Raw genomic sequence first — 27833 nt, 5'->3', positions numbered from 1 at the left:
AGGCAAGCGCTCTATCACTGAGCTATAGTCCCAGCCCATATTACTGGCGTTTTTGACCTAGGGCTTTCATAGGCCCACACAATTATTTGCTATATTTATACATAACTAATTCAAGGCCATCTTGTACTTATTTCTGTAATCTGATATTTATCAATAAGTGAGCTTTTTTTCTTTTAATAGACTTTGTCTTGTTTATTTTTACCCACTTACACTTATCAAAGTTGTTTGGAATACCAATCTTATGCCACATCTCAAACAACCAAACCTGACAAATGTATAATTCATTTAGTTTATATAAATTCCTTAAATAAAGTCGCAAACATGACACACTATTTGGTGGGTCTGTAAATAATCATGACACTAAGATATTCAACATTTTCCACTCACCTGCCCCTTAATCATAGCACAATAAAATCCTAAGTCTTATTTACTAAACATTCTTACCTGACTCCCATTTCTCTGCTGATGATTGAAGAATGGAAGGCAACAGCACAGGCTTAAGTTTGAATTGGTCCTGTGGCCAGTTGCTCTACATTGTGTACATCTAGAATTCATTGTGCCTCAAAGTGGTTACTGTCTATAACTGTATCCCCTCTGTAGTACAGCCTGGAAAAAGAAAAAAACATGACTGGGTTGAACAGTGGTGAGGCTGGGAAACAGTGATTTGATGTATGAGGAAGGGATGGGAATGAGATGGGGAAAGAGGTTCCCAGAATAGGAAATTTTATCCTAACTTCTGCTCTCTGTAGACGTAGAGAGCTTTAGGCTGACTGTAATATATTTTTTAAAAAAGCAACAACAAAACAACCTGTAATTCTTAAGTCAACTTTTTCTCTTGGACAAAAGGAATAGAATGTAGAGGAAAGGATGAATGAGATTGTACCTCCTATAAAACTTGGGCTTTACATGCCCCTCAAGCCCAGAAAGAGAAAATAGGCTGGGTTATTCCTTCTTCCTCTCTTTTCTCCTGGGACATACATTTACCCTTTCTTACTTAAATTTTTGGCTTTCCCATCTCACTACTCCCTTTATATCTAAACAGTTCCTAGCATAAATATATATTTCTACTTCAGTCCCCATCTTCTAGGCCACCATCCAATTGATCATGTTCAGTCTATCAATAACTTGATTGTTCCTAATTATACAGCATTTGATGTTACAAATATCAACATGAGTAATCAACTTGGACTATGAACCCAATTGACAACATCTAGTATGTCATTAGCATTAAATATATAATAAGTCATAATAAAACAATGTAGTATGTAACTATGCAAGTTTGCAGTAAAACTCTTATGGTTTAAATATGAGTTTAAAAAAAAACTCATTCATGAGACAATGCAAGAAAGTTGAGAGGCAAAATGGTGGGTTATGAGAGCCTTAACCTTATCAGTGGATTTATTAACTTTAATGGCTTAACTAGGTGGCAAATGTAGGCAGGGAGGGTATAGCTGGAGGAGATGGGTCATTAGGTACATGTCTTGGGATATATATTTTGTCTCTATTTTGCAGTCTCTCTCTCTCTCTCTCTCTGTCCCCTGCCCCTCCCGGCCATGTTCTGGGCTGCTTTCCTCCTCCATACTCTTCCACCACAGTGTTCTACCTCACCACAGGCTCAGAGCAATGGAGTCTGCTATCTATGGACTGAGACCTGCAAAATCATGAGTCCCAAATCAACTATTCCTCCTATAAAATTGTTCTTGTCTGGTCTTTTGAAAAAGCTAACTAAAACAAAAATTAAAAAAATAGATATGTGAGTATTAAGAATTTGGGAAGATTAAATGGTTTACCAATTGAAATGATACCTGGCAGTTTAGTTACCATAGTAGGAATGTAAGTAAGGTTAATTTGCAATTTAAAGCACTTAGACAATACTTATGAGACACAGGATATCTGGAGTCTGACATTGAATCTATATTTTATTTATTCAAAGTCTTTACTCCTCCTAATTCCCAAAAAGCTAACATTAAGATAGAGATGTATTATCATCGATCATATATTAAATTATTACATTCAAATAGTTTTAAAAGAATAATTATATATGTTTTAGCATTCCTATTTTTATTTTAATGCTCTCAAATAACTAGGTTGAAGAAAAGTTTTATCCTATTTAAGGAATATTTTGTTGATGAAGATTGCAAACAGTCTGCTAGAAGGGCAAACCTTTTAGCACCTAAGGAATTGATAGGTGACAGAAACGTTCTCCATCAAACGAATGTGCCCATATATCCTTCCTTTTCAACTCTCTCTGAAAGTGTAATAAAATATAAAAAAATAGAGATCTCCCTACTAAAGGTAAATATTGTTGTTAGTATATGATGGTATCTCCCCCTCCATTCTTCAAAGATATTCTTTACATTTAGCTATTAGCTATTTACATTTAGCTATTTCTTTACATTTAGCTATTAGATCCAATTACAAAGACCACCAAATTTATGATTGCAGATTACCCTAGACTACTAATAGGTAACTGCTTAATATGAATTAAAAGAATTTAAGTAACACCCAGTTTTGTTGACAAGACTGGTTAGATTCAAGGAGGAAAATATAAAAAGAAAAAGAAATCTAGGCTAGGTAATATGTTAGATGCTTTTATAGAAGTTATTTAATTATATCCTTAATATTCTACAAAGCAAATATAATCACCTCTATTTTGCAAATAAGAAAATTGAAGTCCCGAGAGATTAAGTACCCACAGCTAATTTAATGTCAGATCTAACTAGAATTGAAGTTTGCCTAATACAAGGGCTTGTCCCTTCCTTCTACTCACCACTGTGGTAAAGGAAAAGTGGCAACTCATTCCTTTCTCTACTATTTTCCTACTCTTCCTGAACGACAAGACAAAATATCTTTTCTTCTTAGTTCCAAAGTATGTTTATATAGTTGAAGTACTTCTAAATAAGTTATGAGTATAAAAATTGAGGAAGAGGCTGGGGATGTAGCCCAGTAGGTAGGGCACTTGCCTAGCATGTGCAAAGTCCTTGGTTTGATCCCCAGCAGGACAAAAAATAAGAAAGGTTTTTGCATATCTACACTCAGAGATAGGGATCAGAAAAATGAGTTCTACATACTAAGGCTTAGAACTATGAGTTTGAAACGTTAAATATCATTAGAATTTTAAGCCCCTAAACTTAGCTTGGATGTTTATAATCTAATCATCTATATGGCAATATAAATTCTTGGGGATCTATCTCAAAGCTGAAATTAAAAATTGCCAGGGTAAATTATTAATAATTAAACATGAAAATATTAGCTGACATGGTTGTCACATTAATACCCTAATACCAATGCACAATGAACTGAAGGTCTTTATTGGCTCTGTTTATTGGTTGATGCCTCAATGGATTTGCTGAATAAGTAGAAGAATCTATAGCCAGAGCATGCATGTAATAATAATAACATATTTTAATCTTCAACAACTTCCTGGAAGCATAAATATGTCTGCCCAATCTTGAAAACAAATGTTATTTAATCCTACTGTTCCTGCTAACTGTCCCCTTATTTTTTCTCCTATGGTCAATTTTCTTATATAGTCTATGTACGTGTATTCCTCTTCCTGTATAACCTTTCCCTACATATACTTCCACAGTTTTACTTGTGATGCACTTCACTAGGACAACTGCATTCTCAGAGATTACCAATGACCCTTTTGTTAAGAAATCTACATTCTCTCTTCACAGTATATTGCTGTCCATTACCTCCACCTTGAAATTGTTTCATTAGTTTCCATTAGACTATATATCTTGATTCTTTTTATTTCTTCCTATGTATTTATTCTTCATTTACCTCACTGGTTATTCTTCCTTTTATACCTTTCTACAGACTTGGCTTTTAATATTGCTTCTCTTTCTTCAGTCTATCCTCTAAAAATCTTCATTCATATTCATGACTTTTATAACATTTATACTGATGACAGCCAAATATAGGCCTTGAGGCTACTTTTTTATAATTTCTGCTGAAAATGTTTACATAGCTATTAATCATTATTATAGATTCCTTAAGTCCTCATGGACAACCCTTTCCTAATTCTAACATTTTCCCATTTATGAATCATCACTCTTTTGTCCATTATACCCACTCCTACCAGTTTCTTTGCTTCTCACAGTTTTTATCCCTCTATGTCAATTGGACACACTCATTCAAGCCAAAGCTGGTATAACATGCAAAACTACTACCAGCACATTGCATTATGCCTCCAGTTTCTCACTAAGACCAAATCCATGCTTTTGCTTTACTACTTATTCTGGCATCCTAGATAATTGCTTATTTATCATTTTTCTTTGCCTAGTCCCTCTACTGAATACTTAGGTTCAAGATTTAGCCTTTTAGATTTAACAGTTGTTGTGTTAATATCTATGATTTACATCTTTGTTCTTGCGATAAGACTATTAGAAATTGCCCTACCATACAAAAAGTTTTATGGATGTTTTGAGATATTTTTAATAATTTAGAGATCATGTACTTTTATTGTCTGCCTACTTGATTGGGCTACAACTCCCTTTTAAGTCAAATCAAGAAAAAGCAGAATGCCGAAGAGATTATTCCTGTCTCAACTTCTCTATCTGACCTAGATCCCATTACCTAATACTTTATTCTCTTCCCAATTTCCTCCTTTTTAATTCATCATCCTTAGGGAGCATCCACATGATAAAGTCCAAACCATCTATCAATCTAAATTTCCATGACTATGACTTTACTATGTTGAGATCCTCAAAGTTGTTGGAGAAAATTATAAATTGGTCTATGAAAATTCTTAGTTTCTAATTTCAACTTGCTTTCAATGTCACCTAATAACATTCCTATCTATCCATCTTTACAACAACCATTTTAAAACTTCTCTACTCTCCTATTAACACCATTTTACTGTCTCTTCAATCCCATCTTTCCCTATGTGGAAAACTTAAAAGTAATAATAAGAAAATGCTTCAAGTGAATCTGACATAATTTTCCTATATACACATATGAATATACCATAGTGAATCTCAACATCATGTACATCCACAAGACTGGGTTCCTAAATTGAATATAACATACCCTACATTTCTATAAATATGTCAAGTAGACTCTACTGTCATGTATAACTAAAAAGAACAAATAAAAAATTTTAAAAAGAAAATACCTCAAATTGTCTGCAATGCCACGCAAAAACATAAATGTTCAGCACTCAGTTTTTTCTCCCTCCCTCAGGAAACAATGGAAAACGTGACCCAGCTCTTGTCTAATGCTAGTAGCATCACATATGTTGTTGATTTGATTGCTTTCTAATATCTCAGTGTTGCCATCATTCTATGGAGTCCCCCAGCCCAAGTTCACTTGTGCTCTCCCTTTCTCTCTCTCTCCTGTTTCTTTAACCTTTCCCTGCCTATAAGTTCTTCCCAACATAATTGAAAAATGCTTAGATCTCCATCTTAAACAAACAAACAAGGCTCACCTTGATTTTTGGCCACCTCTAGCTATTACAACATTCTTTGCTCCTACATAATAGCCAAGCTTTTTAGAGTTGTCTTCTCACATTATTTCAGTGTTCATCCTTCTTAGTCACTCTTCAATTTACTATAATATTGTTGCTACTCCATTGATCCATTTAAATTGCCAACGTCAATAACTATCTTATTATATTCAGTGGTAACACTGATCGCTCCACTTATTGAAATACCTTTTCTTATATCCATGTAGCTAATACTTCTCTTTCTTTACTTGGAGGCGGTCAGATATGGATACTCAACTTCTTTCAAAAGTTCTTTAAATATTGCTGTTTCTTAGTGTTTTAAACTCAGTAATTAGATTTTCTCATTTTTTCCTCTATTCCCTATATGATTTTATTCCTATATGCCAGTAAATCACAAATTTCATGTACAGCCAACATCTCCCTTCTAAACTATTAGATATCTCACACATGAATTTCTTCTAGGCTATTCAATATTTAATGTAATTCAAATTCACTAAATTTATCAACCTTCATCTCTAATCTCAAGGTGCTAGAACAATTTGCTCCTATCCCTTTGTTTATAATCTCAGTAAATGACTTCTATCTACCTCATTTTACTAACTCAGAAACTAAATGTAAATGTTGACTCTTTTTCTTTTCTGAACTTCTCACCATCTCCTAAACATGGTCGGTCCTGTGCTTTTGCAAACCCAGTGCTTCCTGTGCCTAAAATGCTTTATCTTTTTCATGTTTACCTAAGATATTTTCTATTCATCTCACCCGGATTTTTTTCTGATACTTTTAATATTAAGAACTTCATTCTGAGCTTCTATAATAGCTTAGATTCATAAACCTGCTGTCATCACTACCTCATTGTTTCATTCACTACTCTTATGTTGTGCATAAGACTATTAAGTATAGATGTTCCTTGACCTATAATGGGATTATATCTAGATATAGTCATAAGTTATCATAGATTGAAAAAAATGTATTTAATACGCCTAACCTACCAAACATTGTTTAGTAATAAAGTACACTGTAGAGTATTGTTATGTACTCTCAGGACCACATGGCTAACTTGTAGATGCAGCTTGCTGCTGCTGCTGCTGAGCATCATAAGAGACCACATATTGATAGATAGGGAAATGATCAAAGTTCAAAATTCCAAGAATAATTTCTACTGAACACATATTGTTTTTTTCCCATCATAATGTTGGAAAATCACAAAGTGAAACCATCCTAAGTAAAGGACCATCTGTAATATGAAGACAGAAGTTTTACTTTACTCATACTTGTATCTACATACAATGTTGGCACTCAAATAGACGTTGAATATTGTTTTAAATTTTAGCCAAATTAAAGCAGACAGAAAGAATAACTGAAGAAAATTATTAAAGGGATTTTTAATAGAATGTAGAAATCTATCTATGAAAATGGAGATCTTTCCTTCATCTTTCATCATTACCACTTTTTAAGAACTTTTACCTGATTATAAAAATATAGTGTTCATCGGAATATTATTGGAAAATATAGAAAAATTTTAAAAAGAAAATACTCTCTCAAAATGCTTTCATTATTCTTTTGAGCCAATTTAAAATATCTTCATAATAAAGCATTAGAGTTTTTACAGAAAACTCATATATATTATGTATTCATGATTATTATTCCTCAGAAATGTTAGAGATTTTGCAACCTTTCTCATGTAGTTTTCATTACCAAATATTTTTCAATCTAATGCTAAAGGTATTGGTTTAGAGCAACTGAAATGTATCCTGCTTTAAAATTAATTTGATTTTTTCCCTCACTCTAAAGTCTTTCATGGTCATAGAAAAAAAGTGGCAGTGTCTCTGTTTTCACTATATAAACTTCATTCATTTTCTAGAAGACAGCAATTACACTATCCCTTATCCTTCTGTTCTTCAGACAAAATAGCTCTAATTGTGTTAGGGCCTAGTCTACATGTTGTTGATTATTTGGGTCCATTTTCAAGAGAGTTCCTGCAGTTTTTCCAAGTATTAAACCACAAATAATGGTATTTCCAAAAAGAAAATAAGCTATAAGACATTTAATAGTAATAAAAAGGTAGAGGATGAGAACTTGCATTTAAAGAAAGCACTGGGAATTTTTTTCCCCTGTCCTCTATTCAGGACCACACAGGGGAATATCATTTTTTGTTTTGCTTTGTTTTGTTTTCCTGGTTAATTCATGGCTCAAAATGAGGGTATTCAAGGGTTAAAAAACACAATGAATCACTCATGGTATACAATTTCTAGCTCTTTATCAATGTCACTCTTCTTTTTTCACAGCCAGATTCCATGCAAAGACATTTTAAATATAATAATAAGGGATTTTTTTCAAGCTAATTGCTTTCTTGATGACTTACTCTTTTGGGTTCAGTCTCAGGTTTTTTTCTTCAACTCCCATAGCCATCTACACCATAGAGACAAAAAAGTTTATCATCACTCCATAATTCTTTTACACGTGGGCTTTCCAAAAATCTATTAAACAACTCCCAAATTTTGACACAATTGTTTCTAATTAGTTGATATTCTACTCTATTTTCTCAAAACCTTTCTCTTTAGCTTTATTTTCAGTGCCCTTAATGTGAGATCAATTTTCTGGCCTCCTTTGAGCAAGGCTGGTTTGTATCATTCTGCCTTGTCTGTGACCCTGAAAAGAAAAGAACTAGAAATGCAGAGGAGGTGACCTATAGTTGTTCAATATCATTTTTCACTACCATAGCCATACTCTGCTGAACAAAAGCTGAAAAAGATAGATGCCACATGCAAGATACCATTACATTAAGCTAGAATAATGCACTTAGCTAAACTATAAAAGAGGAAGATGAAATTTTTGGCCTTGTACTTATGTGTTCTTCCTCTCCCCTTCTAGCCCTTGTCTTTATTATCCCTGGGCCTGCATTGCCTTTATATCATCTCCCCAGATGGCCTAGGTTCTTTATTCAAACCCATTTGGCTGGAAGAGCCATCTATGCTCTGGAGCTCTCTCCATCTCAAGGCCTTGCTAAGCTATTAGAATGGGTTTGACAAAATAACTTATGTTAAGATATTATTAATTAGATGATACAGGCCTAATGAGTTTCTGCTTTGAGACAGTAAATGAGGGCCATGATAAGAGCCTTCCTTATCTTCTTAACTCCAAAGTGTTTCACTTTCAGGCACTCTGGAGGGATTTGGGGCCTTCTCTAGTACCCCCTTAAATCACATCCCACAGATGACTACCAGAATCTCTTGAGCTTTTATTACTGACTGATAGCAGCCACACAGTCTCATTTTTCCTCTCCTTTTTATTTTTGCCTATCAAATTTTGTACCCTGTCAGATATAGTCAGTGGCAGAAAAGCACCTCTATGTTTATCAAATATTGCTTGGGGGCATCTTCTCCTTTCTTCCCCTCCCTAATAATGTGATTCTTCCTGCTTGGCAAATGCTTAAGTGCCTGGACAAAGAGGGCTATGTTATTAATTATGTATATATACACAGGAGCCTCTGTAATACACTCTTTTTATAAACTGAAATAATAAGTAAACCAGTAAAAGGATCACGTTGTTTAGCACTTAGGGGCAAATGGACACTCTGGGTTCAGTGCCCCTTTCAATACTATTACTCTGGGCAGTACCTAATTAGTGTTTGTGCATTGAAAGAAAGGCCAAATGGGGATGCATTGTGCCAGGTCTCTGCATAGCCCTTGCAGAGATCCACTCTCTGCTACACTAATCAAATCGTTAAGCTGCACTCTGAAACTTACATACATGCTAGGGATGACATTTTAAAATGTTAATACCATGGATAAATCCAAACCCATTTGAGAACTCCTCATATGCTCAATTGAAAGTACTGAAGTCCAAAGTATGTTTAATTATTTCCCATAAACACAATTCTGAAATCTTTGTTTATTTCAAATGAAGAAAATCCATTTTCTCCCTGCTGTTATTAACTGAAATAATGGATGGGGTAATATTTTTATTTTTATTTTTTTATTATCTTACTTCAGATTTTTCTAGCTTAAGATCCAAATTTATATAGTACCAATCATAGAAATTAAAAAATGAAAAATCATACAAATGATCCAAACAGGGTTTTGGAAGTAAAATATTTGGTAGCATTAAGCACAACAATTTTTCCTTAGTGATGAGTTAAATGGGCTCATTTTATGGACTGTCATCCATTGCTTTCAAAATTACTTGTGCTTTTATACTTGCCATGAATCACTATTAGTTCTCTATCTCCCTTTCTGTCTCTAAATCTTTTTCTCCCTTATGCTTACACCTACACATTCACTCATAGTACACATTTTCAAAGCCTAAATGATCATTCCTTGCAGCTCTGGTAACCAATGCCCCTTCTTTTGTTCTGAGTCATCAGAGTCAGTTAGAGGTGCTAGAACCCTTCCTGCCCATCTGTCTAATTACTGACCAAACACTGCATCAAAAATTACAATAAGTAATTACAGAAAAGAAGCAAAATGTATCAATTCTCTTGGGAGAAGGTGAACAAATAGAGATCACGAACTTGTATTTTGTCTTATATTTGTATTTAAATGAGCAGCTTTTTAAAAGCCAGCCAGCAGTTTTTACATGAGATCTGGAGTGCATTTCGCAGCAGCATTTCTTAGCACACAGGAAAAAGGAATGATATATTGCTGCAGTAAAACTGAAAATGCTAATGCACACATGAGTAATGCTTTTCTCCTCTGAACCATGTACACTATATCAGGCTACATGGAATCATTTACTAATGCATGTACTGATTTAACTCCAAATATCTTTTAAAATTAGTAATATGTTCAAAATTCCTAGAGAAGATTATGGTCACAAAGGCAAATGATATTGTCTCTCTTGAATAAATATTTGTCTAATTGGTGAAATCTCTTAGAATTTAAATTAAAATTAGAAATTAGAGTTCTGGTATTTGCTGTCTTGACAAATACTTGAAACAACATACAAATTGCCTGATTCGCCATTCTACTCCAATAAGCTTAGCATGTATACAAACACATATTCCAAGTTTTTCTCTATTTGAGTAATGGATGAGATTCAAGCTTTCAGTTTATTTGGAGGCTTTGAGTACCCAGCCTAGAAGAAACTGGTATGGTTTTAGAAGGAACAGTTGTTTTGGGGGTAGATGTAATATTTAATTAGTTTCTAGATTTTATTTATTGTTTCCATGACTGTAATCCCTTGCTGATTTGAAGAATGGACTCTGAAGTAAGAAATGCCCAAAGGAAATACTGTATTGAAAATAGAGATACACAGTTACCTTGCAGCCTCTATTTTCTTTCCTTAGTTGCAGAGTAACAGAAATCACTTAACTGCACTCTGCCTACTCCCTCACTTCTTATAAAACTGGACAAAGAAAAGCATGTTTCATATCTTAATTAGATACTTTTTTAAAAAGTCAGATCTACATTGTGTGATCAATAAATACTTGTTGACAGGAGTGTCAATTTTCAAAGGAAATCACAAGCTCTAAACTGAATCCTCACACAGCCATTTTGCCCTTCTGGCTTTGTCTTCTCAAATTACAAATGGGGTCTACCCTCTGGAGCTGTAAGGAAAAATCAAATAGCTCCTACTTTTGAAGCAGTAATAACAAAAGGACCTAAGGATAAAATAGTCTACAAAACAGAATCCTTTCTTTTTGAATGTGCCCTAAAGCTCATTTTACTGTAACCAGATATGAAGGTACAGAGAGAGGTAGATAAAGCAGTTCATTATTCATCACTTAAGGCAGTTATAAAAAGGACACATTTTCATTAACAGTAGGTTGAGTCATTAGAAAACCTGAGCTAGTCAATCCATATTCAGTGCTTGCTGTGTTCTGCTCTGCTCAGAGAATACTGTGGAGGTGGATAGATTGCTGTAAAATAAGATTCCAATTGAGAGTTTATTTTTCTGTGAACACAAACCAAGAACTCAAAACTTTAGAGATAGTTAATTTTGACTAACTTTTTAGCAGTATATAGTTGTGAATTGAGCTCACAAATTTAAAATGTCTTAAAAATTCACCTTATCTAACAATAATTTCAAAGCTATAAATTCTTCCCCTGCTCATGTTTCCCAAGAAGGTATTGAACCATAATATATGTTATTATTAGTGCTTTCCATTCATCCTATTCCCTGTCCCATCTTTTTCGCATCCTCCCCTCATTTCCACAACTTTGCTATTTTAATGTCTTTTCATTCAAATCCCTTTTCAATCTACTCTGAAGTCAAATTCTGACAGCTTTGAGATGTATTATTTCATTTATCCCCTCATTTTGAATAATAGTACTTTTCTCCTTTTTTCAGAAAATAATTATTTTTGAAAAAGTCATAGTTAGGGAGGAGTCATCAATATTTTAATTTCTTTCCTCTATTTTTTGGTCAAAACACACACACACACACACACACACACACACACACACACAAGAACTCTCTAACTATCCTGGCAATAAATTTATAATTTCCTATAAATATCAGTGTTCTCTTTGTTCTTGGAAATGCCATTATTTATCTTTACATTTTTTGAAATAATTCCTTCTTTCTCTTATTATGTTTTACTAACTCTTGGAATCTTACTATCATTTTAGTCCATTTTATCATCTATCATTTTAAACTATAATAGTTTATTACTCAGGAGTTTCATGCTGCTGACTTGTTCAATCTAGGCAAACTAGTTTGGTTTAGTTGAGAACTAATTTAAAACAAAGCAAAGAAAATCTTTTCTGGTACTTTTTAATATTTTTTCAGTATAAGTTTAGACTGAATCCCTAGTTAGAAAAAGGATGATAAAAATGTCTGGAGATATCATCTTAGCCATCTTTTACAAGGTTGGGGGGTAATATAATATTCACCTTACATCATCAATCAAAATCCCTCATGGAGAACAGCAGCTGGAAAATAAATCAGTGTTTTTGGTTTTGCTTTTTATCCCTCTATATTTTTCCTCCTGATTTTTCCTGCTTAGTGGAATTCTTAGTCATTAATAATACTAATAATAACAGTCCTCTCAAAATATAGAATCCTATGCCAGGCAAAGTGGCACACACATATAATCCCAGCGACTTGGGAGGCTGAGGCAGGATGATCATGAGTTCAAAGCCAGCCTCAGCAACTTAGTGAGTTCCTGTCTCAAAATAAAATGTAAAATGGGCTAGGGAATGTGGCTTAGTGGCTATGTACCCCTGGGTTCAATTCCTGATACCAACAGAAACAAACAAAAACAATAACAAAGAAAAATATGGATGCTGAGGGCCATTACCAAGTAGGAATGACGCATCGAAATTTCCTTGCCAAGCGTACCCCATGCTGCTTAGAGGACATTTGATGGGACATTGCATGCATGCTTTAATGAGGTGACCTTGCTCAAGGACCTAGGCAGATCCGGGTTTAGAGCTGATCAGGTTTGAGGAAGTAACCGGCTCCTTGAGTTTAAGGCGTTGCCAGTTTAAGATAATGGGTTTTAGGGAAGTTGGCGGTTGAAGATTATTGCTGGGATTAGGGTGTTCCTGCTGCTTGTTCCCGTTGAGTTCTCGTGAGATTAAAATGGGATTTGGAGATAGCCTCGTGGAGTAGGTGAATTGTGCGGGAGACGAGAGAACGCCATTGCCCCTGGACCTGTGTGGAGGTGGTGTGAGAGCTGGAATAAAGAATTGCTGTTTGAATCTACAAAGCTGTGTGGTGGCTCGTGATTCTGGTGCCAAGCATTGACTTTGGCAATGAAATCATAAGTCATTGACTTAGGTCAGCTATCCTCAACAATTAGATAGTGATCCACCATTGGATCTCAAAGCTTTACCTAGATGGCAGTTGAAAGGCTGACATATAGGCCAATCTCCAAAACCATTCATTCCTAAGGCTTATAGAGGGGCCCAGTGGAGGGCAATTGCAGGCAACAATCTCATGTACAGGGGAACTATTCTTTTAACTTAGTGACTTATACTCCATTGTATATCTAAAATACACAAAAAAAACTTAAGTCAAATAAAAGTGTTCCTCATCATGGAGTGGTTGACATTTTATTCTTTTTAAGATGATTTGACAATATCAAAAGATCATAAAATAAAATTAATATGTTGAAATCATATTGATTTGGTTGCCTTTATTACTATGAATAAAATAAGAAGAAATAAATCAAAAGGGAATATTGTTGTTTACATCAAAAACAAGTCTCATTTTTGAACAGTGAAATTATTGCTATTATCCAGTGATAATATGCCACAAAAAAGTTCAAAAATCACCAAGACAATAGCTGGGAAAAAATAAATCAACCAATTACCAAGTCACGTTTTCTGGGGTTTACATATAAAAAAGACAATAGGAATTATGCTATTCTTATTAAGCCACTGAAATAGAAAATAACAAAAAAAGGTGAGGCCAGAAATGGATAGCAGAGCTCCCTTCAATCCCCTCCCTTCCATCTCAATTCAGAGTAGGAAAGTAGATTTTGAAAGTATAAATTGGCCGCAGGCCATTGTAGAAGAAAACTTGATACATGCAACTAAAATCAATGCCATTAAGCAGAATTTTGCAAAATAGGATTTAATCAAATACTAAATGAAGGGGTACCTGTAGCTGAATAATCACAAGATGAAGTTATTGCTTAGAATGCTGAAAGAAGACGAGAAGAAGAAGAAGGAGGAGGAGGAGGAGGAGGAGGAGGAGGAAGAGGAAGAAGAAGAAGAAGAAGAAGAAGAAGGAGGAGGAGGAGGAAAAATAAGTTTATTACCATGAACTTATTTGGGGATACTAAACATCCACTGGATAGAATTACAGTGATGCTATACTCCAAAACCTACATATCATAGAATTTGTTCAGTATTAAAATATTTTACAGGGCTGGGGCTATGGCTCAGGGTAGAGCACTGGTCTCCCCTGTGTAAGGCCCTGGGTTTGACCCTCAGCACCACATAAAGAGAAATAAAATAAAGGTATTGTGTTCATCTATCATTAAGAAAAAATTTAAAAATTATTTTACATAAATCACAGTGAATCTATTTTAAACTCTAGTCATACTCTTAAGTATTTGTTTAAAGGAAATGTCCAATAAAAAGAGAGAACAACCTAGCTTAAAGCCTACAAACAGAAAATTGTGCCCTATATTAATCAAGATTATGGATATCACAACATTCTTTATGAGAAATATTAATATAAACCTTAACTATATTTTTTAAATTAAAATCAGGATTTTATGCAAGCTCTAGGCTCAAAGGACAGGAGCTGAGTTGGACAGAAGGGGAAGATAAGTTACTTGTAAATATTGTTCACATAGAAAGTCCAATAAAAATTTACCATAGAACTAAAGTGCTTATAAAATTACATTCTGTTGTCATGTATGACTAAAAAGAATCAATACACAAATTTAAAAATATAAAAATAAGAATGAATGAATGAATATAAAAGCTATCCTGATTATAAATGCTCCAAGTTGAGTGAATATTTGGGAGGCCAGACATTCACTCAATTGTGAGATTTTGAAATTTGAGGCAAGCATTTGGATAACAACTAAATACCATAACTTTCACCAAAAATTGAATTATAATGGGAAATTATTTCATAAACAATTACTTAAATGTTATCTACTGGACTATATGGACAAGAGGTTACTGACCAAACCCATTAGCTATCTGGAAATACTGGGTTCTGAATTGCTCCAATTTTTTTCACACAAGCTCTGGCAATGGATATCAGAGCAATGGACACCATGAGCTCTGTGTTCAGAGCTATTGCAAAATATTTCTTGGTAATAAAAAAAAACAGCACTTGACAGAACATGGACATTTGCCATCTACCAAACAATTCTAGAAAATTCTCACTCAAAATGTGGTAAAAAATAACATTATGAATGGTTAAAAGTGTCAATTTTAAAGTAGCCAAAATAGGTACTTGTCTATCTGGCATGATTCAAGAGGCATTGGGGAAGGCACATGCACCAAACTGCTTCCTTCAATAATGGTTGAAATTTCATCCTTATGAATTCAGTAATTTAAGGTTTTCAAAGCTGGGAGCTTTCAACACTTCCCTTACCCCAAATTAAAAATAATTATTCCTAAGGAGGGCCAATGGCTGATTGTTTGACAATCATCAGTTTTAATATCAGACATTATCAGTTCTACTTGCAAATCTGACAATCTATGTTGAAAAAAGCCCCTTTAGCAAGACTGTAGCAGGAAAAGATTCTAAAATACAGGAGAAAAGAAGAAAACTTTCCTTACTTCCTTTATCATAAATTGGTCCTGATTATAGTCATGGATGAAAGATGAAGCAAAAACCCTTGTTAAGGCAGAAGAATTATGTAATTAAGAACAAGGGTATAATTGTGAGCATTTAGTAAATAAAAGGACATTTATGTCCTAGAGGAGAGAGTGGAAATGATAACGAGTGAAAAGAGATTTGATGTAGTGAGAAAGTTATTCAAGGGGGCTCATCTATACAAATACCTACTTGTCAATATCAATGTAAGAACTACTGAGTGGGAAAGTGATAAGGATAAGATTAGGCTTTGAGACTTCACACTAGAAATGGTTTGGATCTGTTATAGAGGTTTAAAAGGAATCTCAAATTCCTTTAGTGACATTTAACTGTTATAATACAGGAATGGAGAAAATAGATTAAATGGTCACATCACTAATGACAAAATGTATTATGTCTCACCTGAAAGCTGCAATTGAACTCATGGTTTCTTCACATGAAGAGAGAGAAGAGATAATTAATATTGAGAATTTAAATTGCCCTCAAATTGTCACACTTGAAATAAAGCTTTTAGAGTATGATTATAATCTATATAAGAGTGTTGAGAAAATCACTAGCTTTACACCATTAAAGTGAAGAGTAGAAGATAGTGTAATTATACTATAGAAATCTAATGAATAAATCATCCTTGAAAGTTGAGTTTTGCTATTTTGCATTTTATTTTTTTAGCCAAGGTTTTAACTACAGAATATATCAAATTATCTTAAGGCTAAAACAGGTAGCTTGCTAAGTAACACCGAAGGATTTAATGATGATTTAGGATAGTGGTGGTCATTAAAGATGGCCAATAAAAATAACAGTGAGACCAATATTTTTGAAATTCATGAAAAATAAAGTATCATATGCCCTTCAGATATCATTCTGTTTTTAAAAGCTAAAATGATTGAGGCACATACTTAACTTAAAATGTATGTGACAACTTTATGTATATGTACAAAGTACCAATCAAAACTATATATAATAAGTGAAACGAAGATCAGTAGGACAGAGGAAGAAGAATAGAGGAGGGAGTAAGGGAGGGACAGGGGATAATGGAGTTTGATATGGAGTAAATCAAAGTCTATGCATGTATGACTTTGTCAAAATGATCCAAACCACTATGCATAACTATAATACTCATATAAACACACACACACACACACACACACACACACACACACACACACACACACACGTTTCTTAGGTTCCTTTTGTCCAAAATATGGTAATGGTCTCAAGACTCAACACACAATTTAGAGAAATTGACACATGAGAAAGAGGGTTTATTTAAAACAAGAGGCAAAACTTCACTATATTTGAATCACCAAAAATTAACTTTTAAATAAAGCTCATAATTCTATGACTGTGTCTGATCATAACCATAAGATGCAGTGAAAAGGAATTATAACAATAAACCCATAAAGTTTGGCCAAGAGACAAAGAATTTGGCCATTAATCAAATTCTAACAATAAAATATTCAGATACAGCTACAATACTTAGTATTTAAAAAGTACTTACACAAACCTTATCTCTGTTAGTCATTGCAGCCACCCATCTAATATTGGATTCCCATAGAATAAAGAATATGCTCAAGGTCACAGCAACAGAGCCAGAACATGAAATCTCACCTTCATTCCAAGTCTTTCTCTGTTGTTATACAGCTGACTCTCAATATACATAGACATCTATATGTGTGTGTGAATGTGTATGTCTATAATGTAAATAAAGCAAAAAACTAAGTATGTAACTTTGGAAAAAGGGGAGAATTTTTAAGGTATCTGCTTGGTAATTATAGAAGGCTTACAAAACCTTGATGTAGAACATGTCACAGTGACAAGTCTTATAGGGTGGCATTTATATACACTATTTCAGCTTATCAGGATATTTCTAGTTCAAAAGAATATCACTGAAATAACACTAGGCAACTGATTTCATGTTATGAAGAATTTACATAAAATTAATTGGAAGATTTTTTATTTGATTTGATAAACCTAACAATAGCATAAACAAATAATGAAACTTTTTCCTTTCCGGTTCAATTAAGAGCAACATTGCACTCTTTTAGGAGATACCTTCTTCTTTAGTGCATATATTTCAGTCTTGTTAGAGGTAAATTCTTCCTTTCTCATCATTAATACCTCAAGGAGACAAGGATCTCTAATAGTAACTCTGCCCTTTATTAATTCATGATCTTGGGTGAGTTATTGTAAGCTTTACGTTTGTTGGCTATGAAATGAGATTGTAGTGCGTCTCAAAGACAATATGAAAATATCTTGCCTTTAATGTAATTTTATAGAATTATTTTTCTAGTCTGTGAATCAGAGAATAAACACTCATTTGAGTTTAAAAAGGATATAAGAAGGGAAGAATTAAGGAATCTCCTTTCCTTGCAAGCATAATGTCATTGAAAATCATTGATCTTCTTATACATGGGATTTTGTTGTTAACAGTGAAATGAGTCTGGCACAACTTTCCTATGTACAACCACAAGACTGGGATCCTAATTAGAATAAGATATACTTCATGTTTGTATAAATATGTCAAAATACACTCTCCTGTCTTCTATATCTAAAAGGAATAAATAACATTTTAAAAAGAACCCATTCAGAAACCACAAGGAAGACAACAGGAAGGAGCGTAAATCCAGACCCATATTTGTACTTGTCTTTCATTAATTCTTTTACTGTAATATTTTCTCAAACCAGCCACTCAAGCTAGGTCCACTCACATAAGATATTGGAGTGCAGCTAGGCACAGCTGCCCAAACCTGTTATTCCAGCTTCCTAGGGAGCTGAGGCAGGAGGATTTCAAGTTTGAAGAGCCTCAACAATTTAGTGAGATACATTTTCAAAATAAAATTAAAAGGGGCTAGCAATGTAGTTCAATGGTTGAGTGCTTGCTTTGCATGTGTGATAACCTGGATTTGATCCCCAGCACTACAAAAAAAATGTTTTGGAATCCAGTTTTGGAAAAATTAACTTCACTTTTAGGGTTTCCAAAGTTCACTGTTTACTACTTCCTCTACTTCCTCTCTATACACATACAGAAAATACCTACAAACCAATATATTCCTATTTCCAATGTTTGCAGACATTTCATAAAATCTCAGTAGTGAAAAGAAAATATTATTTCATTCTCCTCAATGCTATGAAGTTATTTATACTGTCCAAGGCCTGAAAATGCTTTACATGACTCTTGTAGAAATTTGTTCATTCATCTTTGTATAAAAGCAAATACTGTGGTGAAATACATTTGGCATAGTTAAAGCTCAGGTAATCTGTTATAATAATAAGTTTCAATAGAAACTATGGACTGGAGATAGCTGTAGAGACCCTAACACTTCCAGAAAATAATACCTTACTCAACAGGACTACTGAAAGCAGGAGATCAAAGGCAAACTTAGTTCTCACAAGATAAAAGCTGGTCAAGAAAATGTCTCTGGAATCTTGTCAGTTTGAAATGACCCCAAAAATATTCCTGTGGACAGACAAGTATTGTTTATAAATTTGCTACAGTAACTGCTGTGATATGATTCATAATAAGTAACCAACATAATGTAGCCCACACAGTGTGGTACACTTTCCCTAATGTTTTTATTCTGTACATATGATCATTAAGGAAAAATGTGTCTAGATAGAACGAATCATCTCTGTGTGTGGGTGGGCACACCCATGCATTATACCTGGGCTCACTAATGATTTTTTTAAAAAAATATCTGATTGATGTGGCAGCTTAGAAACCAATTGTATCCTTGTAGCTTCAAGTTGCAAAAATCAATTTTGCACTGATTTAACAGATTGCTTTGGCGTGGGAGAAACAGAGCAATCAATGGTGATGTCAGCAGACTCTTTGTCATGCAGACCTAAAGTAGTTGGCTATAATCAGTCTGAAACAAGGAGCAACTATTGCTGACAATATAACCATTGGACCCTGGGTTTCTCTGATGCTGAAACAATCTGATAAACAAAAAGAAGAAAGATGGGAGCTTGCAAAACACTAGAAATGAAGTATACCTATATTAAATATGTTAGTTAATTGGTGCTTAAAATGAAAACATGAGAGATTTATACAAAGAACATGGCATATATCCTAAATAACATATAGAAGTAAAATAAAATTGTTTTGAGGAATTCAAAGGAAAATGCTAGAGCTGATGGCTGGAGAGGTGGAGGGATAATGTTCAGAGAAGAAAATTTCAGTAATTAGTATTTGGAAGAATTGTGAATTTAAGGGAGGCTCAAATGTGTAATTACAGCTGGGAAGGAAAATGGGGCAGAAGGAGAAAATTGTGTTTTATATTAAGTACTTGGCAGAATTCACCAAGTACTTTTGTAACATAAATGGGAAAGAATATAGGAACTGCTAACTATTCATTCAATAAGTCCTTCACATATCCACTATTTCAGAAGGCTTTTGAACAACCTAAAATGAAGGTCCATAATTATGCAGAAATGAACCCATTAGCTCTTATTTCCATTCCTTTCTCTTTCCCAGAGGCAGTTTCATCACATTACTCTAAATTTATTAAGGGTTTTTCTCCTGAAAATTCTGTCATTTCAGATGTAGAATAATATTTCTTCCATTCCTTTGAGGTGGCTATAGGAAAGTAGGGTGGGAGAGAAAATTTGGCAATTTAAATATAGGAACCCTATAGGATTTACAAAATCATCTAGGTAATCATGGAAAGTTAGTATTTAACCAAAGCCCAGAATTCAACTCTGATTCCCAAGACAAAGAATGAGAGCAAATGCTCCCTGTGAGCATGTCTTTTTTTAAAAAAAGTGGCACAATACATTTATACTTTCTTTATGAAATGTTTTTCTCATTTAAAGAGAAATTCTTTAAAATAGCTAACAATTAAATATCAGAAAATGAACCTAGGGAACACTGCTTTATTTTCAATCATCAGATAAACTTCACTTGATTATAGTATAAACTGGGAAGAGTTATAGGAGGTCCATACCCTAAGGCCTGAACCCTAATTCCCAGTTTTTGAAAGAAAGTCAAATCTCAGTCTAGTTTTATCTATTTGGACCTATTTGAGTGTCCATCATATGCAAAACACCATAGATAAAGAAATAAAAGGTGCAACCCATGACTGTTTTCCTTTAAGTAGACACTCCTCTAATAGTAGGGATTAGACAGAAAAAAAATGATGAAATTGATGGGTGAAATTGGTTCAAGAGAGAGGAGCAAATAAGAGACTGTAAGTACATTTCAGCAATCCGTGCTTTTAAAAAACTAATTATAATACAAACTAGTATTATGGGAGTAGAATTAAAAAGGAAGAGGCAAATATGAAAGATTTTTCAGAAATAGATGTGTCAAGGTAAACACTATGGTGCATACCTGGAACCCTAGCAACTTGGGAGGATGAGTCAAGAAGATTGTGAATTCAAGGCCTGCCTTGGCAGCCTAATGAAACATAGTTTAAAATTAATAATAATAATAATAATAATAATAGACTGTGGAAATAACTCAGTGGTAAAGTGTCCCTGGGTTTAGTTCTTAGTATGGATAGAAATAAATAAAGGAAGGAAGGAAGGAAGGAAGGAAGGAAGGAAGGAAGGAAGGAAGGAAGGAAGGAAGGAAGGAAGGAAGGAAGGAAGGAAGGAAGGAAGGAAGGAAGGAAGGAAGGAAGGAAGGAAGGAAGGAACAACTAATTTTATGTGATGGATAAGAGAAGAGAGGAGAAATGATTCCCAAGTTCCTAGTGTGGATTACTAGGAGAATGACAGTGATAGAGACTACATAGGTCAAGTAGAGAAGTAGATTCAGTGGTGAAACAGAAGCTTTTGATTTCAGGCATGATGAATTTCTAAAAGTTATCTGATTTAATTTATATCATTCTCCAAACCAGCAATCTCCAAACTTTGTGTACCCCATTAAAACTTTTTGGGTATGGATTCCCCAAGTTAGATCAATTCTATTTATGTATCAATTTAATTATATATCTCTGCACATATGAATACATACACACACACACACACACATACACACACACCTACACAAAAGTGTAGAAAATGAGTTAAAAATAACTGTAAATATTAGTTATATTTTTTATTACCATACCATGATACGTTGCTTTACACAGTTCATACAGAAGACTGCTTATCTAAACATTTAGCTTTATTTTGTTCTTCTAATTTTCAAAATACGAAAAAAGAATATTGATTTGTCTAACTGAAGTTAGCATATTTTAAGATATAGCCTTCTCAGATATCAATTTTACATGCAACAATAAATGTTGGTGAGGATGTGGGGGGAGAGGTACACTCATACATTCGCTCATGGGACTGAAAATTGGTGCAATCACTTTGGAAAGCAGCATGGAGATTCTTCAGAAAACTTGGAATAGAACCAATATTTGACCCAATTATCCCACTCCTCAGTATATATGCAAAGGTCTTAAAATCAGCATCCTACAGTGACACAGCCACATCAATGTTCATAGCAGCTCAATTCACAATAGCCCAATATCCGAGCTATGAAACCAACCTAGGTGCCTCTCAACTGATGAATTAATAAAGAAAATGTAACATATAATGGAATGGAATATTATTCAGCCTTAAAAATGACTTTAGCCATTTGCTGGTAAATGGATGGATCTGGAGGCTATCATGCTAAGTTAAAGAAATACCCCCCCCCCGAAAACAAAACAAAACAAAGGCAGAATGTTCTCTCTGATATGTGGATAATAACACACATTATGGGGGGGGGTGATAAAAGTTCAGTGGATTAGACAAAGGGGGAATGAAGGGAAGGGAGGGGTGATAAGAGTAGGAAAGAGAGTAGAATGAAACAAACATAACCATTATGTACAACCACAAGACTAGGACCCTAATTAGAATAAGTTTTACTCCATTTATGCATAATATCTCAGAATACACTCTATCATGCATATCTAAAAAGAATATATAAAATTAATTAAAACATAGCCTTCTATGTACTTTCTGCTTCTTTTTTATAGCACAAATGACATATTTAAATGGACAAAACATCAGTATCATTTATAGTATCTTAAGATAAATTGCCTTTGAATGGGAGCTTTCTCTCTAGTACTTTGAGGTCTATAAGACAAATCTAGAAAATTCACTACTGTGGACTATGAAGATAGATTAAATAGAATTGGGGGGGGGAGGTTTTCTTTTATATTAATTGCTGTCCCTTTTGGCAGCTGGGGTATTTTCATATTTTCTTTAGACATCATTAAGCTCAGCAGCTCTTGCAGAACAACTTTGATGCTCTATAAATTCTTCCATTTTGCTAGCAATGATATGGCTCTTGGATTGACCATTCCATTAGAACTATTAACACCATTCATATTAAACTTTGTTAAAAATATTACAAAGGAGAATATTTCTGGGTATTTAGGTCCACACTTTTTAATACTTTGTACTCAGTTTTTGTAAATTGTTCTTGGAGTCCAGTTACTATCCCTGTCCATTTTGGAAGTGTTGTGTCTTTGTCATCTTCTAGACCCCAACTAACTGTGCCATCTTCTACTCTTTTCTGTCCTTCTTCAAGTTCTTCCAACAGTTGGAAATTGAGAAGGCATATTACTCCAGAGCCCATAGTGGCTCTCATCATGTGTTGCTGTTGCTTGCAGCCTGACCCCTTCTTCTGCTTCATTTTTCTTGATCCAATTTAAACTATGCGTTTTTTTTGTATTCCTGCATGATTCATCCCTACTATTAGAGTACAAAATACTCATTTCCTTTTCTGATAATGTGAATAGCCTGAAAGATCATTTGAATGCCTTATAACTTGGCTATATGCTCTCTCTCTCTCTCTCTCTCTCTCTCTCTCTCTCTCTATATATATATATATATATATATATATACACACACACACACACACACACACACACATGCACGAATATATACATATATACATATACACACATACCATCATTAATAATGCTTTAGCATCAATTCAAAATTCAAAAAGCTAGGAGAGTCCTATAAACTTTATTGAATTCTTATGAGCATCTTGCACTTATAAAGTCTTACAAAATAGCAAGTTTTGGCTCCCCCCAAAAGATAGGCTGCAAAAATAAAATAGCATGTAAATTAATGCCTCTTGAGCACAGTTTCTCATGACTTTTACATTTTGTGAAGGAAGGATTTGAGTGTCTAGGGAATATTCCCTTTTAACCTTCACAGTGAATTGATGAGTTACATCCATCTTTTAAACAATGCAAAATCCAGATGCCAGGTCTCAAAAAATTAAATGATTTGTTCAGAGTCACTCAGCTATCATGTTCTAGAGCTCACATTTGGGTCTAGGTCTTTTCCTCAAGTTATTCTCTTTTTACTAGACCACTGTTGCCTTAAGATCTTTGCCTCCTTTTTAAGACTATTTAATCCTTCTATTAATATTCATTATTCAAATTTACACCTAGTCTCTAATCCAAATTGCTGAGATGAAAGGAGATCCCTCCAAAAGGATAGAAAAAGTGACAAACTAATATTTCTCTTGTCCATCTCCTTCCACTTTCCTAATGAAGGAGGATTGAGAATTGTCTCATTTTTTTTCAGCTTTTACTTTTGTCGATCATACTGACTTCTTTGTCAGTTTTCCTTTAATTTTTTTTTTGTTGTTTATAGTACTGAGGGTTTAACCCAGCATCATGAGTGCGTGGGAAGAGTTCTACCCCTGAACTTTTTTTTTTTCTTCATATAATGTATCTCTAAATTGCCCTGGCTGGGCTTGAACTTTCAATACTGAATCAGCCTTTGATTAGCTGGGAGTATGAGTGTATAACATGGTGCCAGCTCTCTGGGTTAGTTTTGTCTCTAGAATGGCTACTACTAAAACATTAACTCTGTCAAGTAAAAATTGAATGCTATTTCTGGGAGTGGTCAGGATATTGCAAGTACTTTGAAGTCTGAGGGCATGTAATATTCATGTAATATTTCCGTTTAAATCCAAATAACTTAAACTGGCAAGACAGATATCAGTTCATCTTCAATAAACTAGCATGGGATCATAGAGAACAAGTTGGGACAAAATAACCTCATTTCCTATTGTGTGTGTGGTGTGTGTGTGTGTGTGTGTGTGTGTGTGTGTGTGTGTGTGTGTGTGTGGTAATGGGGATTGAACTCCAGGGTACTTCACCACTGAACTATATCCTCAGTCATTTTTAATTTAATTTATTTTTTGTAAACAGGGTGTTATTGAGTTTTCAAGGGTCTTGCTAAATTGCTGAGACTGGCCTCAGTCTTGTGATCTTCCTGCCTCAGCATCCTGAGTTACAGGGATTACAGGCATGTCATAACATGCCCAGCTCATTTCCTTTTTTGATAGTGTGAATAGCCTGAAAGATCAGTTGAATATTTTTTAGGTAGTTATCAGAATTAAACAATACATAATCTCCCCATTTTTAGGATAGACAAAATGCAGCTTAATGAAACAGGAATATTTGTAGTTAGGTAGCTAACTATTCTATCAAATGTATTTATTGATTCTCTGTTGATAACAGTGGAATGTTATCAGTCTCTTCTATTTTATTTACATTATGAAAAAGGTCTTGGGCTGGGGATGTGGCTCAAGTGGTAGCGCACTTGCCTGGCATGCGTGCAGCCCAGGTTCGATCCTCAGCACCACATACAAATAAAGATGTTGTGTCCGCTGAAAACTAAAAAATAAATATTAAAAAATTCTCTCTCTCTCTGTCTTAAAAAAAGAAAAAGGTCTCAAATAAAAATATAAAAGGAATTATTTCTAAATTGACAGATGACAATACTGGAAAGCAGAGCAAATTGATCTGATGCCAATTTGAAAATAAGGGTAAAATCGGCTACATGAAATGCAAGAAAAATTTATGGAAAATATTTGGGTTTAGTTTAGAAAATTAACTATAAGGAGACCTGCCTTAACAGCATACATGTCACTGAAGATTTTCTTGTTGCTCATAAGCACAGCCTACCAGTCAGTAATTAAAGGTGGCTGCTGAAAACAAAATCCAAAAGTGGAAAACATCACAAACAAATATAAAACAGAAAACCCCCAAACCAAAGTCAATTAAATTTAAAATAAGGTTAATGTCATTTAAAACACTACAGTGTCCAGATCAAGCTGTTACACAGTTTTCTGAATGGACTATACCAGATGTTCTGTAGAAATCCTTGGAGTGGATAGACACATTTTAAAAAGATATTGACAAGCTGGTCATAAAGAAAAGCAGAAAACTACCTTTGAGGATGAGACTGGAAGATTGAGGGATGAAGAAGAGATTGTGCACAGGAGCCAGGAGCAACTTTTAAGCAGAAGTTTTAAGGTCTGTGAAATATTGTAATTATTCTCATTTTAATGAGGTAGATATTTGAATCATCAATTAATCACACTCCTAGTGTTATTAACTTGAGATATGAGACCAATGCGGGACAGAGTAATGTAAATCAGATTCCCTCAAAATGTAAGTTACTGCCTGATCATACATGATGCACTTTGGAACTTACACTTATTCAGGTATTGTGATTTTATGCTGTCATTTAGTTGTAAACAAAAATGACATATCTTAGGAACCAGAAAAAATTAAAGCTAGGGCAGCTACCAAAAAGATCTACTCTAGTCAGAAATTCATTTGATTACCAAAAGAAACAAAACTATTGCTGGAGTTGTGGGTAAATTGCAAGGCCACATCACAACTCTGAAGGGAAAGTATGGATAGTGTTTGCCCATGTATATCTGTGTTCAATAACTTGCCTAAAAGCAGGGTCATCCCTAGATCTTTGAAGGCCATAAGAAAATCACATTGTGTTTTCCTTTTCTCAACATTGGATTATACAGAATAACAAGGCAAGTGTGAAAGTGTGAGGTCAGCCTAATGGTGCATAAATGAAAGAGAAGACGGCCAAGGCTAGCCCCGTCTGCTTTGCCTTGGAGTAGAGGGTAGGAGTGGTTGCAAAGGGAGTAATGGGCTATTTATGTGTCTGCACATATATGCTTCAGATAATTATTACCAGTTGATGAAATACCTTCCTTACTCTCTATCCACCCACAGGGGTACTTCAAATTTGTCACCTCAGAGAGGTCAGTCACACTTGTCATATTTTAGGAGCAGTTAAGTCCATAGACTTAGGGAAAGGAAATGTCCATTTTTCAGCTCACCTTAAGGACCAGAGCATAATTTGAAAAATAAAAAGATTTCAAGTCTGCTCAATCTGAGTCTCTCAGTATATGATTACCAATCCTGGTGTTCTCTAGAAACAGCAACCAATTAAAACAGTTGGCTGTGATCAGAAATCAGTTTTGTGGCCCTCAAAAACATGTGAGACCTGCTGTTTCACTGCCAAACCTTTGCAGAAAAAAAAAAAACTTAGAGAATTCAGTGAGGTTGTCAGCTTGAACAACAGAAATAGACATTCTTATTTAAGAAATCAATAAGTAGGTGTGGGAATGTAGCTCAGAGTTAGTGCACTTATTATGTGCAAGGCCCTGAGTTCAATCCCTAGTACCAAAGGAAAAAAAAAAGAAACCAATAATTAGCAAGTCTTAGGAAAGAAGTGAGAGATTGGCTACTAAACAAAGCAAAATTGAATTCTGGAAAGGTTTTTCAGTATACTGAGACAAAGTAACCCCAGTCCCCAGGAATAACCAATGACAAGTTATTCCTTGACTCTGAAGTCTCTGTGCCTGTCCTTAGAACACTTGAAAAACTACTCACCTCAGAGAAATTGGCCCTTCACATTTGTCCAGAGGCTGCCAGCCTACTGCCAGTGCAGGGAACAGGACAAGGAAGCAGGAGACCTTGTTTTTCAGTTGCACCTCTGCCACTGACTCGTTTTGTGACCTTGAACAAGTTCTTTTACCTCTAACACCAGATCTAACCACCTTGAAGAGGTGCTAGAAAAAACCAATGAAATCATAGTTATGGAAGCAGTTAGCAGGACATAAAGCACAGCACAAGTGTGAGGGATTATTATCCAAATAGGTTTCCTGAATCCCTTCTGGTATCATGCTGAAGGCCTCCTCAGCTTTGGCAGAGAATTCTCTGTTCCCTGATTGTTACCTCCAAGGCATATCTGGCTTGGGACAGGAGTTTTCACCAGATTTGGGAGTTCTGACTTATGATTGGTGGGCACAGAGTTTTGACAGTTTCTTCCTTAATGGAGCTAGCTGAAAGTAGTTATTCTTCATCACCTCTAGTCTCGTCTAGAGTGGTCTAGT

At 34.6% G+C, this 27833-nt stretch overlaps 1 protein-coding gene and 1 pseudogene across 2 annotated transcripts in view; both read right to left on the bottom strand.

Annotated features, from left to right (window-relative positions):
* Rps6ka6 (ribosomal protein S6 kinase A6) overlaps positions 1–27509 on the bottom strand; it is a 146462-nt gene extending 118953 nt beyond the window's left edge. Inside the window, exons 1-2 of one of the 2 annotated variants that reach the window (XM_078034587.1) lie at positions 27331–27509; positions 445–606 (exon numbers count right to left, since the gene is read on the bottom strand). In XM_078034587.1, the coding sequence (XP_077890713.1) occupies positions 445–555 (111 nt within the window). In that variant the 5' untranslated portion in view covers positions 556–606; positions 27331–27509. The remainder of the gene's footprint in view (positions 1–444; positions 607–27330) is intronic. The other variant, XM_078034591.1, reaches the window with a different exon arrangement.
* Positions 22765–23246, bottom strand: LOC101958400 (ubiquitin-conjugating enzyme E2 variant 1-like; annotated as a pseudogene).
* Positions 27510–27833: the final 324 nt, after the last annotated feature.

Source organism: Ictidomys tridecemlineatus, chromosome X (genome assembly GCF_052094955.1).
Source record: "Ictidomys tridecemlineatus isolate mIctTri1 chromosome X, mIctTri1.hap1, whole genome shotgun sequence".
In the NCBI taxonomy this organism is placed as follows: domain Eukaryota; kingdom Metazoa; phylum Chordata; class Mammalia; order Rodentia; family Sciuridae; genus Ictidomys; species Ictidomys tridecemlineatus.
This window is presented reverse-complemented; position numbering and strand designations above follow the sequence as displayed.